Source organism: Labrus bergylta, chromosome 15 (assembly GCF_963930695.1).
Source record: "Labrus bergylta chromosome 15, fLabBer1.1, whole genome shotgun sequence".
NCBI classification, from domain to species: domain Eukaryota; kingdom Metazoa; phylum Chordata; class Actinopteri; order Labriformes; family Labridae; genus Labrus; species Labrus bergylta.
Window position 1 is genome coordinate 8,322,877 of NC_089209.1, and position 18,368 is coordinate 8,341,244.

General features: G+C 39.6%; 2 protein-coding genes across 8 annotated transcripts in view; one reads left to right on the plus strand and one right to left on the minus strand.

Moving 5' to 3' along the window:
• lama2 (laminin, alpha 2) overlaps nt 1-382 on the minus strand; it is a 207,461-nt gene extending 207,079 nt beyond the window's left edge. For 5 of the 7 annotated variants that reach the window (XM_065964198.1, XM_065964197.1, XM_065964196.1 and 2 more), the window contains exon 1: nt 235-381. In XM_065964198.1, the coding sequence (XP_065820270.1) occupies nt 235-295 (61 nt within the window). In that variant the 5' untranslated portion in view covers nt 296-381. Of the gene's footprint in view, nt 1-234 lie in introns of all 7 variants that reach the window. The other 2 variants (XM_065964195.1, XM_065964199.1) reach the window with 2 other exon arrangements.
• Nucleotides 383-674: 292 nt separating this feature from the next.
• Nucleotides 675-14,744, plus strand: LOC114918364 (vesicular inhibitory amino acid transporter-like). The gene is made up of 9 exons (XM_065964110.1): nt 675-683; nt 1,875-2,057; nt 2,457-3,119; nt 9,580-9,716; nt 10,408-10,534; nt 11,784-11,986; nt 12,403-12,640; nt 12,972-13,134; nt 14,281-14,744. Exons 1-9 carry the CDS (start codon nt 675-677, stop codon nt 14,598-14,600), a joined length of 2,043 nt encoding a protein of 680 aa, XP_065820182.1. The 3' UTR covers nt 14,601-14,744.
• Nucleotides 14,745-18,368: the final 3,624 nt, after the last annotated feature.

Here is an 18,368-nt window from a genome sequence, read left to right on the forward strand (position 1 = left end):
TAAGAACGGTTTAAATGTATTTTCAGCTACTGTGCCATGACTGAGGAAACTTTTCGGCTCACCACGCAGATGCGACGACGTTTCGTTAACAACGCAAATGTTGAGTTAGTGGCTGACTGATCAGCTCATTAACGCTGTGAGTGAACGAGACCACGCGCTGTTTGCTGCCGTAAATGACTCCCGTAGTGTCGTGTTAAATAAATGAGCATCGATCGAAAAGTCTTCACTACTCACCTCTCTGCTGGGCCTGGCAGCATTGCCATAGCAACGCGGTCAGAAGCAGGAGTCGCGTCATTTTCGTTCCTCCGTAGTTTGATATCGAACCGCGCGCGCCGTGGAATCAGCGCGCTGTCCTCGTGCGCGGTTCTCTCTCGCTCTACTGAGTTGAATGAGTGATAGTAAAAGTTTCACAGAAGTTGACCTAAACTCCCTCCCTCTACTCTCTCTCTCGCAAGCCTCCTCCTCTTTCTCTCTTTCTCTCCCTCTCTCCCTCTCTCTGTTCTCTCCTCCTTCTCTCCAGGTTTAAAGTTGGGACAGAGGGAGGGAGAATTTAATGAAAAACACATGGAAGAAAAACGGTTTCTATGCTACAATAGGCTCTATTGTAGCATAGAAACCGGTATAGATAGATAGATAGATAGATAGATAGATTTGTTTCATTAGAACCAGTATAAATGGTAAATGTAACCATTGGTAACCATGACAATTTAATATTTTATCACTTAGCTTTCTTTTTTTTGGTGTGTTTTATTAATGACACGCTAAGAAACTGTTTACTTCATATTTTCTGACCTAATTTGATAATTTTACTAAAACCCTACTAGGCTATATTTCTAGACTTGAATATAAAGTTCAACTCTAAAATGTTCTGAAATACAAATCGAAAGAACCATATAATCATATTGAATACTATAGTATAAAAAAAAACTACTGTAGAACGCATTGGCTGTGTTTGAGTTTATACTTTGTTGCTTTAAATGACTTTGCAATTAATCTTATCTTATCTTATCAATTGCTATTTTTTTTCTTTACATCTTTGGGCATAAAGAAGCAACCTTGAGTTTTGGTAATGACATCATGATGAGTAAATATAAGAAAATATAAATGTGTGGGTGAAGCAGGTACTTAAACACATCTAGATTGTTTTCAGCAGAACAAGAGCAGGTTTGAAAAATAAAAACTTCAAAAACAACAAAACACTTGAATGTTGCAACAGAACAGCTTAGGTTACTACAACCAATGCATTTAGTGTGTGTGTGTGTGTGGGGGGGGGGGGACTATATGGTGCCTAGAAAGTAGTTCAGAAATGAAGACAGAGGTTTTGATCCTGTTGAGTTACACATTTGTTATATGGCTCCTCCTGCTGCCCTGCACAACTCACCACAGTCTGGGGCAAAACTGAAGCAGCAGGGTTTGACCTCTTTGTAAAAGGAGTGCAAAATCGACCCACAGACACATGAAATTGCAGGAAACACTGTAAAAAAATAAAAATAAAGACGAGGTTTGTTGTGTTTTGTTACATACACAAGTGTTTGAAGCTTCCAATAAAACGTTCATAAAAGTGAAATGTAAAACCTAATATTTCTACTGCAGTATCCAATATGCAGTGATAAAAGGTGGCTAAATATAGACTTATAGTCATCCAAACTTAAAAAAAAAAACTTCTAGTGTTTGCCTGACTATACTGTTTACTTCACTGTTGAAAACACTGGTTTATTATAATGTTACAGCCCACTGACTTGTCAATCACGTCTTACCTTTGTGGGAGTGTGTTGTGTAACTTTTGTGTATGGCTGTAGAGTTTATACATTATATGCAGACGTTGTGAGTGTGTTCCGAGGAGAATCCGTGTATCCATTCGTTCATATGTCCAGTGTCAGCAAAGTCAAGCTCCCGGAGACCCTCAGACCTCCGGAGGCATAGAGGCTGACTGCGCGGACAGCGAAGCTGAAGATGGGCTCTCCTCTCTGGGATCGGAGCACTGGACAGGCCTGGAGTGCTGCTGGATCTCTGTGGGGATGGGCGGTGTCAAGGCTACAGCTGGAGTGGACAACAAGGTGAGTCACATCATTGGATATATTCATTTATTGATGTCTTGTACTACTGATAAAAAAAAACAGAGACATTCATTCAAATGTGATTTAATCATTATTTTTATCACAAAATAAATGTTTTTCAAATAAATCATAATTGTTGTTTTCCAATTAAACTCCACTATATTTCAACAATGGATCTCTAAGAAGTGAAAGTACCTTAAAGTGCCTCAGTCATTATGTCATATTACATATGAAAGATAAGCAATATCATTAAGAAATTGCATTAATTTTAACCGTCTAAATCGTCTTAGTTTTCATCCTATTGGTGTAATAAAATGTTGTTTCACATACTGGATTAGGGTAGAAACTATTGGCTTAAAATGAAGTCAATTATTTTTGATCCACAGGTTCTTCCACCAGGATGAAGAGATGCTGATTCTGACCCACTGTGATGAGTTGAACAGAACCTACAGTGAGGACAGCAGCAGGCCTCTTGACATAATTAACCAAAGTAATACAATCCTCGATGATACCCGAAGGACCAGATCATCATTAAAACCAAACCGCTCGTCTCTTATTGAGCAAGACAATCCTCCTATGAGGGAGCGATCAGATCCTCACTTTAGCGCATCCTCCAGAACCGTACAGCAGGAGAGTCCAGCTTTTAAAGAAACCAGAGCGACTGTGATCGCCTCTGGACCCAGAACCATCACTGTGACTTCAGCTGTTTCCTCTGCAGACTCTGTTAAGTATAAAAGCAACAGTAGTTATGGCAAAAGAAAAAGGTCCCAAGATGAAGAGATTGCAAGCAACAGAGAGGAGACCCAGGGTTTCACCCAGAACCAGGGTGACAAGAGGGGATTCTACAGGAAGGCAAAGGTGCTTTCTGAAGATTCAGAGGAGAAGGCGAGTGAGGAAACTGCGCAGGGGACTAATCAGTGCTGTACCAGCCTTGAAGAAGAGAGACCAAGGATGAGTTTGTCTAATCCAGTGCAGAGCTCCAGTACTCTCACCTCTTATCTGAAACCTGCCCCCACCATCACTGCCTGGGAGGCCGGCTGGAACGTCACAAATGCTATACAGGTACTGTTTTTTGTTTTTTTTTACTGTATAGCTGAACACGCATGTCCTGAAAATGTTTCCAGGTAAAAGAAAATAGAAACAAGACATTAGAATATAACAGATTTTGTGATTTTCAAATTCAAATAACTTCATTTATTCGTTAGGAACTTCAGTTGTGTAAAAAGCATCAGTGTGCACACAGCTCACATGAATGACAGCGCAACACAAAAACAAACCACACACACACACACACACACACACACACACACACACTCACACAAGCATCACATCCAAAGTGCAATCGAAGAGTACTGAGTGATGCATGACAGATTAGCACTAATCAATGCTAAAAATGTAACTGTTTTATATCAAAGGATCAACACAAAGGCTTTTTAATGTTTAATCTCGTTGACCCCGTTGACCCCGTTGACCCCGTTGAACTATACAGCAATTCTCTACTTTAAAGGCTACTGTGTTGTTTCACTTAGGGGATCCCTTTTGTGATCCCATTTCCATTGCAAATCACATGCCCTAATAGCTCCTGATGTGCCCAAAGAACATCATTTTGGTGTCGCTGTTGACCAATCGATGCCTTTTATCCCTTTGTGGACGTACAGGTGTGCGTAGGTCTTTCTGAGAAAATTCCAATCTTGCTTCCTCATAACAGTCAACCAGTTTCTCAGAAACTTTGTTGTGAACAATGTAGAAAAAAAGGCTGTTTTACCTCGTCTGACTCCTACAGTACTCAGCGGTAGTGTTGACAGGGCTTAAAAATAGCTGTAGAGAAATAATTATATAATAATTCATTTCCTTACTCATGGTCTCTTTTTGTTTAGGAGGATCATAAAGATGACATCCTGATAAAAAAAAAAAGTCGTCACATTAGCTTCAAGTATTATCAAATACAAAACATGCCTTACATGTAAGCTGACATCCATCATGGACAACCCCTCTCACCCCCTGCATGACACTGTGGGGGCCCTGAGCAGCTCCTTCAGCAGCAGACTCAGACACCCACCCTGCAAGACTGAGCGCTACCGCAGGTCGTTCATCAGACTGTTTAATCAGACTGTTTAACAGCATCACCACCTCATGCTACACACTGTGTGTGTGTTTTTTTTAAGAACAAAACCCTTTCCTGTGTAGTTACTGTGTAATTTTACATTATTGTATTTTTTTATTTAACTGAATGTAAATATGTTTGATTTGATTTTAACTTCTATTTTTATTTTTTAATAATTATATTCCTGTCCCCTGTTTTCTGTAGCTGCTGTAATGCACAAATTTCCCCTACGGGGGATCAATAAAGTTTATCTTTATCTTTATGATTTTACCTTCTGATTTTATAGCTTCTTTGAAGAATTAAATGTTGTCCTAGATCTTACAGAATTTGGCACCTATATGCTTATCAATGTGCTACTGTTTACAATTTAGCTGGTGTTTATGATTGTTACAATGAAGACGACGGTGCAGTAATGTTCTGCCTGTCTTGGTAGACATGGCTGCTGACTTATTAATAACACTAGACAAACACGCCCACTTTTGATCTGCTGTTAGCATCATGTTTGGTATGAGACACAAAGAAAACGGACCAAAAAGCATCATCAAGATGTAATTAAAAATCAAAAACACAAAAGGCTTATGGTTGTCCATTTCTGGAGTGCATGGACTTAAACATGACAAGTCACAAGGCCAAACAAAACAGGTGAAAGCACAAGTATGGGCAACGATAGAAGAAAACCTGTCAGAGACCAAATACTTTATACACTTTAGTAGTGTTGTAGTCTGAGACCAAGACATACCCGAGACCAGAGTGCCCTGAGAGCAGCTGCAAACTTTGAATAATCATTTCTGTTGTTTATTTCCAGCACTGTATCCCTCCTCTTTTTTTTTACCAGAACATTATTTCTCTGTTTTCCTATTAGAGAAGAAAATGCACAAAGTGAATACCAACAGTTTATGCCCCAAGCTTCATTCCAAAAGCACTACACCTTGCAGACATTTTAATGTGCTCCCATTGTCTTCTAATAATTCTAAACAATGCTCTATGGCTGTGCAGGCAGTTTGTCAGGCACTCCCAGTCCTCATAATCCAATAAAGTGTGAATCCAATTTGTTTTATATGAAAAGAAAAACTCCCAGTCACAGTGTGTTCTTGTGGCGCTAATGCTAATATCTTATTATGCTGTAAACGCAAGGCTGTATTCAACTACTGCACATATGTAAATGTGTTCTTTCACTGTAGTGTAATTGAACGGCATCATTGGGTCCGTGGAGAACATTATGTCATTAGGGCATTATTACGGTGGATGCATGAACACACGCACGGAGCCTATATGAAGACACATGCATGCAAACACGTTCCTGTGGGAGTCACATCAAATGATTTTGAATGAGATGTCTGCAAACACACAGGGGTTTTAATCCACATTAGCACTGTTTTCAGTGCATAAAATATATACTTATGCACATGACACATAGCACATGATATTTAATGGATAAGCAAGTGTTTTGTGTTCTTTGTTTATTGATGCTAGTCTATCTATTTGGGTGCCAGATTTTTATTTTTTCAAGTGTCATTGGAGACCAAGTATGTGTGCCAGAGACTGTCTCTGATGAAAACTTGGACTTCAATATATTCCATACAACTGATTGAAATTCCCTTATCACATAAACAGTTTTTATGTCTCAATACTTCAGCTATTTTTGAATTAGCTGTCCCCAAAGAGCACTATGTATATATAGTTTTTTCTGCAGCATGCATTTCTTTACTCTGCTACAATAGTATTTCTGGCGCTCTTAGTTGGTACATTTTTTGTAGGTTATTCATTACCTGCAGCACTGTAATCAGCAACCTTCACCAAATGGATTGCTCATTAATCCCTGAATTTGAGGTTACGGAAAGGTTAAGTTATAGTGACTTCATGGTGACTAAACAGAGGTTTTTTTCAAGGTTATGGCTCACCTTGTAGTGTAAATCTCCCGCAGAAATGGATAACGCAAAGAAAAGATAAAGGATGCAGACTGATAATCAGATACATGAACACCAGTCAGTGCAATGATGACAGAGCCATTAGTAACGGGGCAATAACAGATGTCCCGCTAATGAACAAAAGAACATCAGTGATATCTCCTATCAAGGCTGAAAAAGAAAATATGTATTTTCCGGTGGTTGTTTATTGATGCCAAAATAACTGACTGTCTGCCAGCCTAATACAGTTTTTATTAGAGACCAAGTAAGCTGCCAAAAATACAAAAAAAAGAGCTCCAGCTCTCAAGTGTCTCGACTTGGGAATATGATGAAACTCAGTTTTTAATTCAAACCTGGCTGGTAATGAGGCAGCTTCACTTTGTTTATCTTCACCACAGATTAGAGATGTGGAGCTTTTGTTCCTGAGAAAAACGGATGTTAGATATCTGGCTATAATAAGCTGTTTTTTTAGAGTGACATTTTATCTTAAACTGAGATGAAAATTCAAGATCCAAGTTCTAAATTGGGTTTTTTAAATCCAATCTCTAGCCGTAGGGAAATGAAGACCGTTCCCATTTTGTATGGGAAAGATTGCTGTTAGAAGTTATTTGGTTCATCATGCTGCCAAATACATCCCAAGACCCTGCAGAGAAAAGGGAGGCTGAATAAAAGCTGCAGGTCAGAGCGGCTTGAGTTTCATCTCACACCAGAAATGTTCTAGATTTTTTTTCATTTCCATGACTATCATCATCTTTATTCCCATCTTTGTAATTGCTATTATCATCTTCGTTAGAAATGTCCCCAGAGGGTTCCCTGATGATGTCACTGCGATGACATCAGGGTCATCGAAGCCTTAGTACAACGATGATCCTTTTTCACAGGAAGAGTGCATACCAAATTGGAGTTTGACAGGTTAGCCCATTCTCATTCCAAAGAAGTCATATATTATAGACAGTATAACATTTGGGCGCAGTCTCAGTGATGTCGACCATTGGTTTGTGAAAAGGCTTTCTGGAGCCATTCAATGCTGGTTGCAAAATTGGAAATGCTATCTTCACCAAACTTTTGGTCGGACTACTAAAAGGCAAATAGGAGGAGTTGAGGCGGGCCTGTAGCCTCTTAGCAAACAGCTACAATGCACTCGCCTGTCAGTCAACTCAATCACGACCCTTTTATGCAAATGTGTATGCATTAGTCTTATCCTATATAATGAAAACAGATGTGTTAAAGAAAATCCCTGGTGGAAAAGTGGTTAGTTAGCACGCCCCATGTACAGAGGCTACAGTCCTCAAAGCAGGATTTGAGTCCAACCCGCGGCTCCTTTGCTGCATGTCTTTCCCCGCTCTCTCTCTCTCTCTCTCTCTCTCTCTCTCTCTCTCTCTCTCTCTCTCTCTCTCTCTCTCAATTCCGACTCTATGAACTGCATTGTCACTCTACGGTATAAAAAGCCCCCAAAAAAGATCTTAAAATGAAAAAACATCACCCTCTTACAGTTTGTACCAATAAAGAAATAAGCCATAAAAGATGACAAACAAAAGCAAACAAGTCTGCCATTCAAGGATGGATCCGACAGCATTTATGAGTCCATTTATCAGAACATTGCCCAGTTTGTTTTTGGGTGATTAACTAACCTATCAATTAACAGTGTTCTATCGTCGATGTCTGCTTCACTCTGAACCTTTCATTGTAATGATAAACAATCTTTTTCTGACGATTTCTAATCTCTAACATGAATGTTTTAGTTATGTATGAAAATCATTTGTGCTGCATAAAATATAGAGTCAAAAGGCACAAACTGAACCCACAATTTTAGATTTTTTTTCCCACTTAAATAAAAGACAACATGAATTAGAGGTCCAGCTTTTGTTATGGTTTCAAAAAGTGTCTCTTCCACTCACTTAAATGTCAACCTTTCTGTTTCTTGTTCCACTTGTATTCCCTCGTGGTGTGGGGAGACATTTCTCCATTACTGTTTGTGCCCAGGGCATGTGCTTGCATTAAGATATTGTGCATGACCTGCAGGACAGCGGTTGAAATCTTACACCTGGAAAGTCCAGACAGAAGCGGTGAGAGTGTAACATTTTCTCAGCATATGTCACTGAAATACCAGCGTTGCCTCCTGGCTTATATCGAGTATGAAAAAAAGGGCATATATGCTGCGGGTCAACATTCCCTGAATGAACAGATTATCGAAGTGTCAGATTATGGCAGGATAGAGCTGGAAGGAATCATCAGGGATTTTTTTCCCCTTCCTTTATTCTACCTGTTTGTGATTGCTTCAGGAATTAGCCGGCAAAAACCCCACAGAAAAAAAGACTGAGACGGGAGATGGAATCAGATACTGGAGCCTCAGATTCCTCTCAAACTGCTTTCATCGCCAGCAGCTCCATTTCAACATCAAAGCTTTATCAGCATATGCCTGACAGACACCAGTTACAAAATAACGACTTGAAAGCGAGAGAATGTGTCTGTTTATGCATCCACAATATGTGCTCCTATAACTGTGTATCCGTGTTTCTACATCCCTAACACAGCAGCTCCATCAAAGCAGCTCCATGTCTCCTCTGATCTCGCCTCATCATCGTCCTCTTCCTCCTTCAACCTCCTGCTCTCTCTCCGCACTTCTCCTTCTCCTGCTCCTCAGCCGTCTTCCTCTTTTCTTGCCTTCTTCCACCTCTCCTCCTCTCCTCCTCCCTCTGGCAGTCGCCTCAGTTCTCCCTTGGTGAAGGGCCAAAGCTCGGCTCTCTGCCTCCTTCTGCCTCTGCTGGTCTCCTGCATCCTCAAACTCTCCAGGCATCAGGCCAAAGCTCTCCTCGCGCCTCCTCATCTTCCAACCATGAGCGCTCCTTTATTCTCTTTCCTCCTCATTTCCTCTTCAGCAGTCCTCCCATGTTCTTTTCCCACATAAGATTTAGACTTTTCATGATTAAGTGCTTTTCAGGGATTATCTCTTATGAAGAGAAGTTAAGTGTGCTAAACGAGCATCATGCAGAATGTAAGGATTTTATTTAGAGGTTGAATTTATAAGACTCTTAATTTACCGGAACTAATTTACCCCCCAGAAATTGCAATAAAGGTAGTATTTGATTCATATTTCTCAAATTTTAAAAACATTTTGACCAATTCCTCTGCCTACTTTGTTTTTATAATTTGGTTAAATTAAAATTATACAATTGTGACTTTGATTACATTTTTAACTTAGGTAAATTTGTCCAACATAAATGTACCCAACAGGATAATAAAGTGTATCGTTTTATTTTGTATCCTATTGTATGTCTTGTCATGTTGTGTTGGGTCATGTTATATCGTATAGTATTGTATTGTATTGTATTGTATTGTATCATATTGTATCGTATTGTATGGTCTGTATTGTGTCCTATTGTACTGTATGTTGTGTCATGTCATGTCACGTTGTATCGTGTCAGGTATTCTCATAACGTACTGTTTCCTTTCAAATTGTATCCTATCGTTTGTCTTGAATTTACCACTCCATGCTCTTCCTGTCTCTCAGGGTATCTTTGTGTTGGGTTTACCCTTTGCTCTGGTCCGGTCCGGGTACATGGGTCTCTTTGTGCTGGTTCTGTCGGCCTGGGTCTGCAACCACACGGGGAGGATTCTAGTGTCCTGTCTGTATGAAGAGGAACAAAGGTAGGGGTTCCAATATGTCCCATTGATTTTATAAATAAGTCTAAAGCATCTAAATAGGTAACTTCTCCTCTTAACTTTGTTTTAGCATTGCTGTCGCATTTCTCATCACTACTTCCCACAGAGCACCTGTCAATGAGCTGACAGATGGGTTTTTTTTTTGCAGTTGTTGTTGATTAAATCTGAAGTTGATGCTGTCCTCTATGAATTTTCAACAATGCCATTATTATTTCTGACTCATATTTGTTCCCCATTCTCTTTTCAGACTCCTCCTATGAATCTTAACACATTTGATGTATGACATGAATACAGAGAAGAAGGGGTTTTTGGTCCAAAATAAACATGTTTGTCTATCGCAGTGCACTACTATAAAGTATTACCACGGCTAAAAGGAGTGTTAATATGTTGTTTGGTAAAACTGTGGTTAAACTTTTCCTTCGTTTTTTGCAGGGTGCAGTCCAATTTAATTCAGATTTAATTTAGTTCAATTGAGCTGGGTTCATTTTGAATATTCTTTGCCATTTGTGGGGGAAAAAACACCTTGAGAAGACTTGAAACATTATAATACAAGCTTTAACACAGCTTACAGTTTTGGAGGGATGGGGAGTTTGCTTAGCTTACTTTTTTTAAAATATATTTTCCTTGTATGCTCGAGACACATCTATCACAGTAAGAAGATGTTTGTATCTTTCAGTGGAGGATCTGGCTCCGGGTCAAAAGTCCGAGTCCGACACAGCTACCAGGACATAGTGGAGGCCTGCTGTAAAGGACTGTGTTCCAACTGGCCTGGACTCTGGGGATGGATGGTTAATGTAGCTCAGGTAACACAAACATGAATACCAATCATTGAAAGTTGGACACTATATCGCCACCTATTTGGATCCAGAATAATAATAACTCTAACTCTAAATTGAGTGATAGGTTGCTGTCATACTGACTTGTCAATCACAGAGTAGCCAATCTGTGAATTACACCACACCAAATACGGTAAATTTAGCCTAAATGGGATGATAATTCACAAAATAAACATAATTCTGTATTGAAGAAGACTTGAAATTTGCGATTGAGATTATAAACTGATTAATAAGATATGTTCTGATGTGATAAAAGTAAGAAAAATATTTATTTTCCTACTCCATATTCTGACTTCTTTTTGAGTGGACCAGAGGAGTTGCCCTGTGTTGGCTTTAAAAGCATTTAAGATTATGGGACTTCAAATTTGGCTTCACTTTAAATGGATAGTTCTCTGTTTTGTGGCGAGGTTGCAAAAGTGTTAGTCAGTAGAAATATGAGACTCATGTCAGCATGGGCCCTTTACTGATAAACCAGCCAGAGTTGGCACAGATGCTAGGCTATACACTGCTGCAAACAGGGCCACTTGTATCATGTAATTAAGCCAATTTAAAGAAAGACTACATTTAGTCTCAATAAAGGGGCCATGCTGACTGCCATCTCCTATAGCTCATACAATTAATATAGAAAAGTGCCTCATACAACTCCACAAAAAAACCTCCTATCTTTTTAAGAATTTATGTCCACTTCTTTAATGTAATCTCAGGTATAAAAACCAACAAAGACAGGATTCTTCTCTGAAAATATTTGTCTGCACATCTTGAAGTCTTGAAACTTTTCTTTGAAACTATTGAAACTAACCTCCCTGTTTCTTGCAAAGAGTAGAGTAGAAAGAATCTTGATTGGAAACTTAATAGTGGAGTTAAAGGTGAGGTTGGCAATTTGTTTGGGAGGCACTCTGTTATATTTGATGAAATTCTCTTCACATCCAGACAGCAATCAATAGATGATTACCTGCCTGTCTACCTGCATGCTCTCTGGGTCATTTGATGTTTGTCTGGTGTGATTTAAATGCAGTTGTGTGCATGGCAGAGTCTTCCAGAGTCTAAAGCAAGCAGGCTAATGTCACAATACTGGCATATAGAAAACTAATCTTTCAGGGACTAATCCTGCGCTGTTTAAGATGCAGATCACTTACAATTCATCACCAGTTTGATGCTTTCAAATGGTCCTGTGACAGCTTTGTTTTCTCTTTTTGCATCCTGTTTATTTCTCCAGGTGGTTGAACTGTTGATGACGTGCACGCTGTATCTCGTCGTCTCCACCAGCCTCATGTCCGACAGTCTCTCATGGATTACGGCTCCTCGATCAGTGTGTTCTCTAGTGTCTCTGATCTTCCTCCTGCCCTGCCTGATGCTGACTGATCTAAGACCAGTCTCCACCTTCAGCCTGCTGTGCTCCCTGGCTCACATACTGATTAGGTGACTGAACAGAAGTGACTTTACGTTTGTTCTTAGAGTGGCCAATTTAGAAATCTTGGAGGATCAGTGGACACACTTACCTCCGATATTAAATCTGTACAGAAAAGCGGTCTCTGTCATCTGCTCTCATTCTCAGTCATGTGGTCGCTGTTTAGCTGCTGCTGTGTTTGCTGTCTGCGCTCACCTGCTACACATCGAGGTTACTGTGTGTTTGATTTATTTCTCATGCCAGGTGTTGCCATAGACTGTATAAAATATGGACGTAGTGTCAGTGACGTCACCCACTGATTTCTGAAGTGGACTTTTGATAACTAAATCAAAGTAGATTGTCAATACATTCCCTTTAGTGTCTTAATTCCTGTCATAAAATATTTCTTCCGCTAACTTCTCTCCTGTCATCTCTGACCCTGTGACAGCCTTTTGGTCATGCTGTACTGTCTGAGTCGAGCCAGCAGCTGGTCATGGACCTCTCTGTCTCTGTCTGTGGACCCGGAGGACTTCCTCGTCTCCGTGGGCGTCATCATCTTCTCATACACCTCACAGATCTTCCTCCCTCCTCTAGAGGGCAGTATGGAGAACAGATGGAAGTTTAACACCATGCTTGGTTGGACCCACGGTGCTGCCTGCATCATGAAAACAATGTTTTCTGTACTGGTTAGTGAAAGTAAATATCATTTTGAATTCAATGACAGTTTATATCAACGGTGAAGCTCGCCAGCCAGCCGACAAGCAGCAGAAAATGTCAATAACCATACTATAGTTTTTTTTACATGATGTGGTCAAATAACACTCAGTTAACTACGTAGCTGTAAAAGTAATGTACTCTGTATATTGTTGTTGAATTCTACATAGGGCCTGACTCAACCCAACATCTAGCCAAAGCATTGACTCCGATGAAGGGATGGAAGATGTGACAAGTTAATGGAGTGATTGATTGACTGATCACTCCATTATGCCATCATTGATTGTTTTCTTCCATCATTAGGCCGTGCTGACCTGGGGGACACAGACCAGTGAGGTCATCACAGACAACCTACCCTCTGATCTGCGACCTCTCATCAACCTGTGTCTGCTGGCTAAAGCCCTGCTGTCGTACCCTCTGCCATTCTACTCTGCTGCAGAAATACTGCAAACCTGTCTGCTTGGAGGTGAACGTTACTAACAGATCTGTTTTATATTCAAACACCTGACCTTGTCTTGTATTGTCTTCATACATAAAGCAAGAGTTCCTTCAGGCTAGTTATTTAAAAAATGTCAATTTGTTCCCATGAAATAAATCCAAGGTTTAATGATAAAGACTGACTGTAGATCAACTATTTACAAGTTATATTGACTGATATGTAGATTGCACAGGGCTAAGGGAAGCTATCATTTCCATTACACATTTCTAGATGGAACAGAAGCCTGGAGAAACTGGCCTGCAGACTGGAGGTTTCAAATCCCAGCTGCATTGAAGAAAAAAAAGGTTAATCAGGGTCATTTTCACTCTGCCATACGACCAAGATTTCCTTGAGCATGACATTTAATTGCTCCAGAGGTCACCAGGAGTAGATTGTGCTCATCTTTGCAGCCTCCAGGTGAAAATCTCTGTAGGTGTTTCAGTATTTTCTTTGTAATCACCACCTATGTAACAGGCTGGCATCCACACCCGAGACTCATGAATTACCTTTATTATGATTTTATTAAAGGTTAAGTATTATCAATAAAGCCTGTATAGAAAATATACTGTATGTGAAACAAAGCTACCTAATCAAAGGAACCTCTCTATATTTTCACTCCTTGATTAACACTACAAAAAGTCCCTGTAATTCGAACAAGATTAAATGAATCAGACAGGTTAAAGCAGACAGCAAATTCAATAATAGAACTGAACAAATGTAGCTGCAGTACACATGTTCCACTAAGTTTAAATGATTCTAAAAGAGCTTTATAATAGGTAAAATAAATGCATGTGAGAGCATTATACAGTATCAAGTAAACCCATTGGATATTTAGAGTGCAAATTAGATTGAAAATTAAAAGTTTAAAAAGGATTAAATAACAGAATAGTATGCATAGGTAACCCCAATTATGTCATTTAAAGCTTTCATGTCTTCTACAGCTTTTATTTTAAACACAATTTCCAACTCTTGCAATAAGTAATGTCTATAAGTTATTTCTGTTTCCTCATCAAAATGATTTTATCATGAACAACAGAGCAACCTATAAACAGAAGTTGGTAACATTGTCAACAAATCCTACTGATAAATCTCCTGTGGAACCTTTCCACATCTCTTCTCTAATGTTTTTTGCAGATGATGTCATCTTTTCCTACTCTAAACATGGAGGTCGACGCATGTCTCATCTGGCCCTGTTGATCCGTGGAGCTTTGTTGATGACATCATATCTGCTGGCCCTGTTAGTCCCCAGTTTCTCCTTGCTGATGGGTTTGACAGGCAGCGTGACCGGGGCGGCCATGACACTCATCCTGCCATGCCTGTTTCACCTCAGACTGCAGTGGAGCAGCCTCACTGCGATAGAGAGGATGGTGGATGTTTGTATACTGAGTGTAGGGGTCGTCTGTAGTGTATCTGGTATGATCTGTTCACTGAAAAGACTTCTGGAAGAGTTATAGGAAGGATGGATGGATGCATCGATTGACTGACTAATGGCTTGTTGGGTGGATGGTAGATGGATTAGTAGATGAATGCACTGATTGGTGGACAGATAAGCGTACAGCTGGATGAACAGACTAATGATAGATGGTTGGATGGACAGATTGAATGACATGGATGGATGGATGGGTGGATCAACAGATGGATGGATGGATGGATGGATGGATTGATTGATTGATACTTATGGAAAGGGATAGATGGATTGATGAATGGATCAACAGATAAATAGATGGATGGATCAACAGATGAATGGATGGATGGATGGATGGATGATGGATGATGGGTGATGGATGGATGGATGATGGATGATGGATGATGGATGATGGATGATGGATGATGGATGGATGATGGATGGATGGATGATGGATGGATGGATGATGGATGATGGATGATGGATGATGGATGATGGATGGATGGATGATGGATGATGGATGATGGATGATGGATGATGGATTGATACTTATGGAAAGGGATAGATGGATTGATGAATGGATCAACAGATGAATGGATGGATCAACAGATGAATGGATTATGGATCAACAAATGGATGGATGGATGGATTGATACTTATGGAAAGTGATGTATGGATGGATCTTTCAGTGTCTCTATTTTGATCGTTTTAATAATACATAAGGTATTGCTAATTCTTCTTTATTCCATAGGCTACAATGTAACTACATATTGTGACAAGTGAGGCCGGAATTAATCAACAACAACAACAAAAAAAATCGATGCATCAGCCATATGTTTTTTCACATTATTTCACCTCTCACCTCTGAGGATGACAAAGCAACATTTCAAATCTAATTTCTCATGCTGTCGCCATTGTAAACAGAAGAAATGAGCGGCGTTATTTCATTTATCTTTTTTGTTGGTACATTGTCCAAAAGTTGGTACACACCTTGACAAAGGCTTTTGTTTAAGTGATTTAACAACACTTGTAATTATGTTTATGAGTTGAGCATACTGGGAAAAAAAATTAGATAATATATGTTCTTATTAGTCTTGGGGTGAAATAAACATTAACTTATCTACTTGTCCTTTGGCCTGAAGAACACTGACTAATGTTTACTTATCACATGTCTTAATTTGGGATGTTAGCATATGTACCAAGGGACTGTGTGTGTGTGTGTGTGTGTGTGTGTGTGTGTGTGTGTGTGTGTGTGTGTGTGTGTGTGTGTGTGTGTGTGTGTGTGCGTGTGTGTGTGTGTGTGTGTGTGTGTGTGGTTTTGAATATTGGAAAGTAAGAGTAAACTTGGCTTTAGTTCTGCTGCTGTTATGTGCTTCCAACGCATTATGGAAGTGGGTTTAACTGTGAAAGAAGATAAAAGACAAAGTAAAGGAAAAGACAAAGACAAAAAAAGGGAAGTATATAGAGAAGGCTTAAATTGTCTCATTTTTCACTCTGTTGAAAATATCTTCTCAACAAGGAAAGAAAAATGAGCAGGAAAAAGATAAGACCGAGGAAGGACAAACACAAGAAAAGTGAATCACAGTTGAGTAAAAGAAGGTCAACAGAAACAAAGAAAGAAAGTGGGAGAAGAGAAAATGAAAGTTCTCAATTGCGAGGCTTTGATGCGATTACAGATGATTCAGGCATGTGTGGGAAAGCTTGGTTAGTCACTCATTAGAAATTTAAAAACACACACATGCAGAAACACATTTGCACACACACCACAACAAGCAACCCTGAAGTTGATATAGTTTTATTTTTGGAAAAGAAAAGAAAACTATAAGGGGGAAGAAGGCAGTGAACACAGCATGAAACAACAAGAAACTTCACAAAATCAATTTGCTCTTAGTCAATGAAGGATTAAGCCACATATGTCTATTATGCTAGCACATTAATATGACCCTTTTTTTTCATCTTCATTGTAAGTAGTGATGGGAAAAGCAGTTCTTTTCAGTGTACTGAATCAGTAGAATCAGTTCAGTCAAGTGATCCGTTCAAAAGATTCGTTCACTGAATCGTTCAGTACTTCTCCGCAGCTCTGTCTGTGAATCAGATTTTAATAAGCTGAAACACGGCTGAACGTTTAGTTCTGCTCACGATCGTACTGAGAACAGCCGGTGGTGAATAATAAGCCAATGAGCTGAGAATTTAGTTGGATAAAGCTACAGTTTTGCAAACTGAAAGCTGCTAAAACAATCACATTTATTTTCCTCGACCGTTCTGTTCAGTACAAGAAGAGGAAGAGAGTGACTCGGAGACGGAGCTCTCGTTCTGTGAACGAACTGAACGAGAGCTCCGCCTCCGAGTCACTCTCTTCCTCTCAGTATGTTCAGTGAACGAACCACTGACTGAACGTGAACGAGCGAGACTGCAAGTCACCAGCCTCAGTCACACACACACACACACACACACACACACACACACACACACACACACACACTGTACTGACTGAAACACGATCGTTAGTGGATGTTAAAACAGTCAGCTGAGTGAAATTGAGTTGGATATAAAAGCCGTTTGTAAACTGACAGCAGCTATAAAAAGCACATACATTTTCGCGACACCTAAATGTTAAATAATATATTTTCTACTTCCTCAATTTTGGAGACATGAGAGGGAGAAGTAGGGGCGGGCTTTAGTGACACAGAGCTCCCGACCGACCGACTCCGTCCTGTTGGTTCAGTCAGTATGTATCACTGACATGAAAGGAAGAGGGAGGGCGGGAGCGACTCTTACAGTCTGGAGAGAGAGACACGAGACGGGAGAGAGGAGAGCGCAACTGAAGTGGAGAAATGAACGACTCTTTTCAGTGATTCAGTTCAGTTCGTTCACCCAGATGATTTGTTCGTTTTGAACGAATCGTTCACGAATTACACATCACTAATTGTAAGAGCAACATCCACTAGAGGCTGGATTTATTATATGACAGGAACAAAGGAGTATTACAGCCACACAAGTTCTTTTGAAGGTCACTGACAACCCACCGATTCTGTCATTAGGTATTAGGATGTGTTGTTAGTGGGGAAAAGGATGACGTTTCTACATAAGTCTTCCTTCCACTTTTGTTGTCTTTTTATATTGTTTCATTCCCTTCTTTCATTTTTGTCTTCTTAAATAAAGTTTTCTAAAATGTCTGTATAAAACCAGAGCGCATAACATAGGTGTGTCAGTTTGACTTTTTCACTAAGTATGATTTCAGTCACACTAACATGTTTACATGCATTTTGAAAATCCCAGTTTTAGACTGAAGTTTGACATGAATGAGCACACTGCCTTTGTTGGATGAATTTTGCCTGAACTGAGACAGGTTTTACAGATAAGACACAATACATGTAAAACACAAGCAACCAAGACAGTTTGCGTTCTGCTAAATAGATTCAATAAGGAGAATATGTACGAAACGATATGTAATATATTGGTTAGTTTAGACACCACTGGTGTATTGACTGAGTTTAACATGCTATAGGCTAAGTGGCTGTGCGGTTCAAGATATTGACCATGCACCAGTCATTGATTCAAGTCCGGCAATGATCATGTTATGTCTCATTCTCTCCTTATATCCACATTTCTTATCATCTGTTTTAAATGTACCTTCTCACGGTGAAATAAAATGCTGTGTTCAATTAAAAAAAAGTTGGAAAAAAAAAAGTGTAAATGATGTCCTTTTTATATCCATCCATTTATCAGAAAACTTCTGTCAGGAAGAAGGGAGAAACAACTATAAGATAAAACATGTCTGAAAATGTTTTCCATTTCGACTTGAGTTGTAGACCTT